Source organism: Lichenostomus cassidix, chromosome 7, assembly GCF_008360975.1.
Source record: "Lichenostomus cassidix isolate B80296 chromosome 7, HeHo_3.0, whole genome shotgun sequence".
Taxonomy (NCBI): Eukaryota; Metazoa; Chordata; class Aves; order Passeriformes; family Meliphagidae; genus Lichenostomus; species Lichenostomus cassidix.
The window spans coordinates 30,662,283-30,672,468 of record NC_139488.1 but is presented as its reverse complement, the minus strand read 5'-3'; the positions used below and the strand labels follow the sequence as shown (position 1 = coordinate 30,672,468).

General features: G+C 42.5%; 1 protein-coding gene across 1 annotated transcript in view; it reads left to right on the top strand.

The window, feature by feature from the left end:
- Positions 1–370: 370 nt before the first annotated feature.
- ACTR3 (actin related protein 3) overlaps positions 371–10,186 on the top strand; it is a 28,693-nt gene continuing 18,877 nt past the window's right edge. Inside the window, exon 1 of the mRNA XM_085067065.1 lies at positions 371–559. Within this exon, the coding sequence (XP_084923191.1) occupies positions 516–559 (44 nt within the window). The 5' untranslated portion in view covers positions 371–515. The remainder of the gene's footprint in view (positions 560–10,186) is intronic.

Genomic DNA, 10,186 nt, shown 5'->3' with positions numbered 1-10,186 from the left:
GTGACCTGCCTGGGCAGAGGAGATGCACCAGATGATCTCCATAGGCCCGTTCCAACTCTAACAATTCTGTGATTCTGTGCTTGGAATGAACTGCCCCTGGATGTGGTGGAGTCACGGTCCCTGGAGGTGCTGAGGGAAAGCCTAGACGTGGCACGCAGTGCCATGGTCTGCTTGCCATGGCGCTGTTCGGTCGCTGGGACTCGGACGTCCTTTCCAAGCCGACCAACCCTGCGATATCCCGTGATATCCTGTGCTATCCCGTGATATTCCGTGATTCAGCTCCCGCTCCCGCCGCCCTGAGGGCGCTGCCGCCGCTCCGCCCGGCGGGCGAGCCGCGCCACCGCACGTCACGGGGCGGGGCGGGTCAGCCATCTTGGGCTCGCCGGGCAGAGCGGGCGGGGGCGGAGGCAGCGCCCGCCCTGCGGAAGTCCCTCGGTGCCGCCGAGCGCAGCCCGCCGAGCCCCGCCGGAGCCCAGGGCTGCCCGCCGTCCCCAGCACCGCCGCTACCGACCAGCATGGCAGGGCGGCTCCCGGCCTGCGTGGTGGACTGCGGCACGGGGTGAGACGCGGCCGCTGACAGCTCGGGGCCGCCCGGGGCGGGGCCGGGCGGGTTCCGCCGCCGATGCTGCTGCAGATGGCGGCGGGGGTCGCGCTGCCGGGCCGGGGAGCCGCGCCCGAGCCGCCGCGGGGCGGGTGCTGGGAGGGATGGGCCGGGCCGGGCTGGGCTGGGTTGGGCCGGGGGAGCATCCAGCCGCCTTCCCTTCGCCGCCCTTCGCTGCTCGCCCGGCGGGAGCGGTGTACCGGCGCGGCCCTGCTCGCTGCTCTGGGGCCGCTCGGGCCGCCCCTTGGGTCCCGGGCCGGGCTGGGGGACCGTGTGTGGCTGCCGGGCCGGGGAGGCGAGCGGGACACGGCTGCCGCCCTGCCCAGAGCCCCGGGGGTGCCCCGGCCCGGGGGAGCCGCCGCTCTGCCCGGCGCCGACTGCGAGTATCGTGTGCTTTGATTTATTCTTTTAATGTGCGGATAATGTCATTTATTCTGTGTTACTTCTCTCTGTGGAAGAAAAAAACCCCTCCCCCTCCATCGAGCAGGCGCAGAGGAACTTCCTTAGTTTTGTCAAAGCCTCTTCCTGCTTTCGGGCTTTTATACCTTATAAGGCAGTTTTGAGTGTCAAACCTGAACCAAATCCGCTTTGGAAACGCTTCTTTTCGTTCAGCAGCTGCCAGGCGGTGCAGAGGACGCGGTGCCAGCGATCCGTAGCGCAAGGAGCGATGCAGGAGAGGCCCTGGTGATGCGGGCTGTGTCCCCGCGGCTCCCGGGCGCTGGGCAGGGCAGGGCAGGGCAGCAGCCCCGGCGGTGTCCGTGGGAAGCCGAGCCGGGCCGGCCGCGCTCCGTGGTTCCACTCGCAGCAGCGCGGTCGGGAAGTGCGAACCGCGCTGTGACCCGCGGGGCGATCTCACAGAGGAAATGTCTCCGTCAGGCGTCAGTTTTCCATTGGAAGGGAAAGCACGGGTGTATTTTCAAGGCTGTTTAGCTAACACTGATGGCATGCTGCTTTTTTAGCTCGCTTTTTAGTTTTGTTTCGCTTCTCGCCTCTCGTGCTAAAAATAAAGAAAATTTTCGGTGGATGCTCTGTGGATGCAGATATTTATCATGCTTTCTTGAAAGGACGTGTTCTTCTGCAATCCAGGCACTTGTTTCTGAAAGCACGTGCTCATCTTCCCCTCGAGAGAATCTGTTTGGTGTAGGACATTAATATATTTAAGAAGAGCAGGTATATGTATGTGATGGTCTAATGTCTCCATGCCTAACACTTGTATGAAGAAGTCATTCCTGTAGTTAAAGCAGAAGTAAAACCTTAAATGCTGTGGGATGGAGGAAAGTTAGCACAGCAAGAATGAGAATTGGTAGCTGAGTGTCATAGTGTAATAATGTGAGTTTAGCATGTGTATATGTGCTGTTTATCTTTCAAAGCAAAAGATCTGTAACTACTCTGCCACAAGCCACCAGAGGCTTTTTCCCATCCCCGATGTCTGTGTATCACAGGTAGTCCCATTAAAGGCAATAATTACATCTTTATAGGTTTGCAAAGTACAGGTTGTGACCACTGGATTAGAAATTCACTTAAAGCTTTCAGCGGTGCCCTGCAGGAGCAGCATGCTAGCACAGAGCTGTGTAAAAAACAACTTTGTCTTGTTGATGTGAGAGGTGTACCAAGGGATGTGAGTGTTAAAACAAATGTTCCTGGGGAAGATGTGTGTGCAAGTAACGTCATTAATCCACTTCAGTTCAGAGGGTGTACTCTGTAATGTTCTTGAATACAATGTTAGCCAAGTCTTGCTCCTGTTTATTTATTTCCCTACAGATCTTATAAAAATGCTGTAAGATGCTGTTTTATTGTGCACCATTAATTTTTTTTAATGCAGCCCAGCCTATTCTGCTCTCCAGGCTTTTGATTTCATATGCATTTCTGAGCCCAAGGTTGTTCTTCCATAAAGTTCTGCTTCAAGAAAGTGGGGGCAAAGATATGTAGCATTGTGAAGATTTCAGAGTGTTGGGGTGGTTTGAATTCATTAATTTCAGTAGGCAAAAGTGTAAAGTGGTAAATTTACAAAGGAAAATATGGTAGTTGAGATGAATAAGAAACGGATGGGTAATAGTGCAGTGGGATATGATAGCATAATCATTCTCTTAGCTTTTTTTTTTTAATTGGTGCAGCCCACCCAGCCCATCTCATTTTGTGTGTGAGAACACAAATTATGTTAGCCCTGTGCTCTGAGCAGGTCAGTTGAGGACTCAGTGTTCTGTACTGTCTGCCAAAATGACAGAAAGCAGACAAATTAAATATATCCCCTAAAAAGAAGAAAAGAGGTTTTGAAAATACAACCAAAGCAGAAAGGGTGAAAGAACTGTCTTGTTTAGAACAGGCCTTAAATAAGCACCAGTCTTGCAATAAGTAGGCTTTTTTTAGAGGGAGGGATTGATAGTTAATTTACAGTCTCAGAACATTTTACCTCAATTAGCAAAAGGGCAGGTGTAGAAGAGGTATTAGAGTGTCTTCCTGTGTGTCTTATGCTTGTAGCCACACTTCATTTTGTTCATCTGAGTGTTAAATTTTGGGGGATTTGTAATGTGTATATGCATTTTTGCCAGCTGAGACAGAGGGATGAGAAAGGTGGCAGAGTTCTGCTTTTCAGCATCAGCCGGCATAGATTAGAGAAATGATAAGAACTTCTCTCACAGCATAAAGAGACCAAAACACAGAAGAGGTTGGGGAGACCATGTGATCAGTGTCATTTGAGGTTTTAACAGCTCAGTCAAACTTTTTAGGGGTCATCTAAGTACATGTCATACAACTGGAGCTGGGAAATGGGTTTAATCAGTGACACAGAGATCAGATTATGGGTGCAGCTGAAATTCTTCCAGTGAAATTCTTCCAGTGCATTTGTTACCTTGAAATTTGCATTCTTTGCTTAAGCAAACTTGATACCTAGAAAATAAGGTAATTGATACCTAGTAAGAGCAGGTAAATACTTAATTGTGGTTTTAAAAAGCTACTTGTCTGAAGCAGTGTCCTCTTAATTGTACAGTAAAGTTGCAGGCATGATATGGAAAATCTGAAGAGCCCAGTTAGTTTAATGTAACTGTTAAACACAGTATTATTTATTTCTATAACTGACAGTCTTGTCTAGTTTAAAGTATATTGTAATATGGTTGGGTAATCTGTAGAACAACACTTTGGACGTTATTGTCAAGCAGTCTTTGTCTGTGTTAGTACTGAATTGGACTTCACTTGGCCGCTGAGAGCTCCTCTCTTTCTCTTCTTTCCACGAAAGATGGGCACCAGGTCCCTGAGCAGTGAGCTGTGAAGTAGCACCTGTGTGCAGTTCTCTATATCCTTCAAACACTGGCACATTTTTTATTTTCTTGAAATCAGTAGGTATGCTGTGAATAAGGCTTACTTCATACTTTGGTGTATCTAAGGATGGCATGCATTAAAAAAAAAATCAAAATATGAAAATAAGATGGAATTCTTGCCATAAAGTATACGAGCAACATACCAGAGAAAGGAAAAGGCTCTTAGTCATTTTTTTAATCACAGTAGGCTGCAGTCTTTTGCTCTGTGCCTTTTGGGTATTTGAATTGTTCTTGCCGCCTCTTCTACAGGCAAACACAGCACTGCCTGCAAGTCATGATTAAAAGCTCTTCCTACGCCACTTTAGAATTTAGCTTGATTAGGTTGACAAGTAGATTTTAACTGTATCTTTCTGTATGAATGCACTTTTTTCCTTCAGTATAACTTGTATAACACTGAATTAGCTCATTCAGGATGGCAGATAATTGCAAATGTTCAAATTAATGGCTCTTCAGCTGAGCTGAAGTAAGTGGCTATGTAACTAGTGCACTTCAAAATGAGAACTTAATTATAGCAGTGAAAGGGATTTAAAGAAAATTATTTGTATTTTCTGTACCTGAACTTTGTTTTCTGTTTGTGTGCCATTTTTCAGTGGCTGCCAGGTGGATCCATTTGATATTTGAATGTCACTGGTGACCAGCTTCTCTTCCAATGTACCCAAGACTCTTTTCTTGGCAGAGTCACATCTGTTAGTTACCCTTTTCTTGAGTAAATTGATTATGTGATTGTGTGGAAAAAACCCAACCTATTGTCCTGGATCTTGTTTTTTTTCTGCCTTCTCTCCTGTGCCAAGCTAGGCCCCACTTTCATTTTCCATACACAGGTTGCAAAAATGGATGTGTTTATTTAACTTCTTTCTTGAATGCTAGGGGTGAATTAAAAGTTTGGGGTTGACTGGAGAAAGATTTCCTGTTCTTGATGGGAACTCAGGATTTCTTTGACACCTCCTGGCAGCCTGGGTTCCCGCTGAGCTGAGAGCCAGGAGGATTGAGGCTGCTCAGGATTTCCAGGGTTTCTTGATGTGAAGTTGCAGGCTGTTCTTCAGGATGAGTCACATGCATCTCTGAGAGTTTCTTGGCTGCTCGGTCTCTATAACCAGTGCTGTGAATGAAGGAAGAGTAAATTTGGGCACACAGACTCTCAGAGAAGCAGGAGCTGGCTGGAGCGAGCTTTGCTTTGGGAGACTTCTCTACAAACCCTACTGCTCTAGTTAATCTTCATGCAACTCCTTTACAGCTTCATGCTCTTAAACAGAGCAAAGTATTTATGGGTTGAGTGTCTTCTGATGTGATAACTTATGACAGGATTATGTCGTTCTGTTTCTTTTCTGGGTTTTGACCTGAGAGTGTAAATGAGTACAAGATCCAGGAAAGCAATAATCTTCAATAGAAAGCATAATCTGCGAGGTGAGAAATCCAGTGCAATAAAAGCAAGGGAGGGAGAAGTAACAGTCTGCTACTCTGTTAAAAGAGCTCTGCAACTTTTTAGTAACTTACGCTGCACCTTGAAATTATTTTTCTTTCCTAATGTTCCACACATGGGTTATTTCCACAGGTTTTTCAAAGCATAATTTACATTTAGTATAAAAGTTTCAGCACGGTGATATTTTTGCAGTTTGTATTTCAACTGGATATCTTGTCATGACTTTCTGTGGGCTCTAGTCTTCATGAAACTGTTCTCTTTTGGGAGGAATTTTCTCTGTGTTGTGTCATCCCAGAAGTAGTTTTTCAATATGGAAAGCATGGACCAAATATTTCCTTAATGGCATATGGAAAAAATATTCTTCCAGGGTTCTAAGAGTATCTTTTGCTTGCCAGTGGCTGAAGTGTGGTTGGGGAGGGAGGGGAAAATGTGTCATCCTTAACGTGGAAAAAGGAATTGTACTAGGTTAAGAATTGATTTAATACATTTAGAAAATATTTGCAAGGAGACTTTGAAGGCTGATGATGACCTGTGGTGTCTCTTAAATGATTCTAATATATCACAGTCCATGTTGCAGCACTAAATGCTCAGAGTATCCTATATAATTAGGAATAATACAAGTTCAGTTAGGAGTATATTTCTGTATACACACTTTTTTTGGTAATTCTATCATAGAAATCAGTTTATATCTTATTTGAGTGTATTTCAGAAGCCATTCAAGGTGTGTGGCATCTTCCAGGCCTTCTATTTCTGCTCCTCTTTTCCTGTGTCTCTTGTGCTTGATTCAGAGGAAAGGGGCAGTGGCATTTCAGGGTAGAGGACAAACCCACTTGCATCCAAGGGCTGGAGCTGTAAAGTTAATGATAAATGAAGCTCCTTTTATGAACTGCAGAGCTCCTGCTTGGGGCTAGGTTTGAGGGAGGGCAGGGTTTGAGGTGTGCCTGGGACGGGGCAGGTTCCATTCTTGTTCCTTGGTGTGTTTAGTACCTGCCCTGGAATTTCTGCCCAGAAAGTGTGCTGGTTGCATGACTCTTACAGACATTTACTTGCCTAAATTAGTTGAAAATACAGTTTCAATACAAGTTTTTAGGATAAAATACTGTGCTAGTTCCTGAGTAGTAATCCTGCTCTGCATTGCTTTATAGGCACATATAGGAAACTTTGCAGTTGGTCTATTAGCTCATGCAATTGAGAAGTTTCAACATAATGTTTCAACATTTAGTTTCATCATCGCAGTCTTTCTTTGGGATCTGCTAAAAGGTATTGACAGTTTCAAACAAACTTTTTTAAAAAAAGCTTAAATGAATATTTGCCCAAAATTAGAAGACTTTAGGGAGACAAGGTTAATTTCAAAGGTAAAATAACTAAAAATGTATTTCAGTTTGTCCCCAAGGAAATTCCAGGTTCTTTTCTGCTCTATGTAAGAAAAGGAATCTCTATTGCTTTAATTTTTAGTTTTTGGTTTTGGTTGTTGAACTAAAATATCTTTAGGTGTACCAGTCTAACAGAAATCATCCTTGGTGAGATGCTTAAAAATACCAATTGGATTGCAAACTTGTTAGTGCCCATAGCAGGATTACTTTAACCATCAAAATGAAGCATCAGTCCTTTCCAAGTGCTAGTAGTGATGTATTGCTGGGGTTTTGTTTATTCAGTTATATCCAAAATTGAAAACGTAATCATTTTATCCACTGACTTAATGTAGGGTATAATATGATTCAGGTTTTTTTCTTTTTGTTCTGATCACGGGTTTGCATTTCTAAGACTAGACGGAAAAACTCTAGATAAATGTATGGGTTTTATTTTTCCTGGGATTTCCTTTTTCTCTTTATTATTCTCTTGTGGTCACTGCAAATGTTTGCAGCTGTGCACAGGATGTGTTTTGGCATGCTCAGTCTGTGGAGAGCAAGATGCAGACAGGAGGTTATCTGGTGATACTTTATTTTGACAAATAAATGCTATCAACGAATTAATCCAAATTGTAATTCTTAATACCATATCTCTTATCTAGCTTTTCAGTATTAGTATATTTTTTGTTGTGACTTGCCTTAGATGCAGAACACTTTATCATCTGCAAGAGCTTTCACAATACGACTGCCTGCATATTTACAGTCAGACTCCAGAATCTCTGTGATCCTGTTAAATGAGACCTGCTTTTTATATTAAACAAGATTTACTGGTATGTTTTTGTCCACAGCTGAGTGGGGCATTTTTTTTCTACAAGCCAACTGTTTCTAATCAGAACTGCCTTTTATTAGAAGTGTGGTGTAACATGATAAATATGTAATCTGGTGCTTTAGTGCAAGCCTGCTCTTGATGGAAAACATTTGGTTACCTCCTGAAAGGCTGGAGTGGTAATGAGTGCAGGGGGTAGATTGGGAATGCTGGGACAGTCCCATGCTTGCTGGATGCTCCTGCCCTCCATCCCTGCTCTGCCAGGGTTTCATCCTGCCCTCTGCTTAGGCTGGTGTGACTGGGCTCAGAGCTGGAGCTCTCAAGTGCTGAAACTGTGCAAACAGCAAGCACAAAATACGGACTTTTTTATGTGGAATAACTTCACAGCTCTAAGCCTTGTATTGCATTTGATTGAAATACCGTCCAAGTCAAGTCAGGCTCTTTCCTCATCATAAGACTTAGATTTTGCTATTTAATTTTTTCAAGTGCAAGATTTTTTCTAGTTGCAAGTTATGCATTTGTTCGTTCAGTTGATTCTTCCACTGAAAAATATGTATAATTAATTTATTCTCTTGGGGTTTTTTTGTCCTGATAAATGTCTGTGCTGTCACAGAATATCCTGAGTTGGAAGGGACTCACAAGGGTAATCGAGTCCAACTCCTGATGTTCAGTTTATTTTGGGTAAATGATGTAGAAAGTTGCCAAATAAATCTCCCCCTCATATTAAATAACTTATACTATTAAGTAATTATTCATGTAAGTCTGCCAAACATTTGGGCATTTTTCCTTATTATTTGGAAATACTGCAGGGAGTAGGCAGGCTGTGAAAGATGCTGAGAAAAGATGGAAAAATGAAATATAAATTTATTAGAAAGCCTATCAGTATAGGTGAGTGCTGTGTGGGTGTGGTGTAACACAGAGGCACTGTTAAGACACTTGTTAAAATGAATTAGTCTAGAAGTCTCAAAGGAAGCAGTAAGTAGAAAGGGAGCATTTTGCCTTTGCCAACACAAACTACTCTACTCTCATTATACAAAGATAATATCCCAAGCTGTCTTACTTTGAGGAAAATGCAGTCAAAGGAAAGCTGACTTTTTTCTGTGTTAAAGCATTAAATATTAGAAATGGCTTTGCAAATACAAATAAATTTGACTACGACTATAAATTTAGGCTGTAGTATCATCAGAATGCCAGAACTTGGATTTTGTTAGTTAAAAAAACTTAAGTATGGGCTGATTTCAAGTCCACTTTTTGTGGCTCAATCATAAGCCAATGTTTTGGACATAAATGCATCTCATCTTCCTGTTTACTTTTGTGAGAAAAGAACTTTTCTACAGTCAAGCTACCAATGTTGTTGTTTTTTATTTAGTTGGTTGGTTTTTAAATGTTTGTTGCTAGTAAACATAGATAAAAATTGAAAGTTGTTAGAAGCAGCACAGTGCAGTAGCTCTCTCTGGTGTAAAAAATATCACCTGGAGACTCTTAGTACAGTATATGTGAATTTATTCTCAATGCTGTGTAGCACAGGCTGCTTTTCCCCCCTATGTTCCTCTTGCTCATACTGGTCTGGTCTGGCTCTGTGCAGCCACATCTTTGTGGTTTTCACTACCCATCTTAGGTGGATTTTAATAGCAAAAGTTACAGTTGTGTCTGTGCTCTGAGTTGTAATGGTAGCTGCTGATAAAAAGCAGCACTGGATAAATTTCTGCGCAAAAATACTGATGCCTTTAAAGATAAATCAGCCTTTTTTAAAGGTGTTTTTTTTCTAATTAGGAAATAAGTATTTGTTAGAAGCACTTCTCTTTCAAGCTGCTTTTGAGTTCATTTATTAAATTGCACACCACTTCAATCTGCTAATGGTTTGTTGTACTGTGACAGTTTCACTATGTGTCACAGAACTATTGTTGTCAAGGTGAAGGTTCTTGCTTGAGTGGACTGATATCTCATGGGGGAAACACTGTAAAATAATAGTTTAAAGCACACAGTAACACAGCTAATTCCAAGGTCAAGCTTGTAGACTGTGAGATTTTTAGCACCTCCACTGTCCTGGGGTCCCATATGTCATTGAAATGCTATACTCCCTTTTACCATCCCTTCGTGTGTCTTTTCTACAATTTAAGAAGATTCTTTATCTAAGAGTGCTTCTAATCTTGTGGGTTTTTTCCATTTATAGAGCTAATTCTTTGGCTACCACTATTGATTACTTAAAACACTTGTTGATTGAAAATGTTTTAAAATTCAACAGAAGCAGCTGCTATTTAAAAACACAAACTAGTAATGTGTAAAAGGTAAAATAGCTAAATATGTAAAATAGAAAAAGCATGATTAATTTCAAAATCTTGCTTTCTTGTGTTTTATCAAGGACATTTGAAAAGAGATTGTAAACTAATTTATTAATACAAGTCCCATTTTCTTAATATAATCAGTTCTTCAGGGACTTCTGCTTAACCAATTTGCACCTGATGCTAGAGCAGGGACCTTTTTTAAAGGGGCAAGATGGCTTTCCTCTTTCACTGTAATTTTCTCATCATTTCTCTTTACAGGGATTTGAAAAGTAAATACTTCATAGGCTTTTCAGTCTCATCTGGTGTGCAAGAAGGATGATAGAAAAAAAGCAACATATAAAGCCATAAGGTTTTCTCCTTAGAATCTCCGCACTGAGCTTTTCTGTATTGC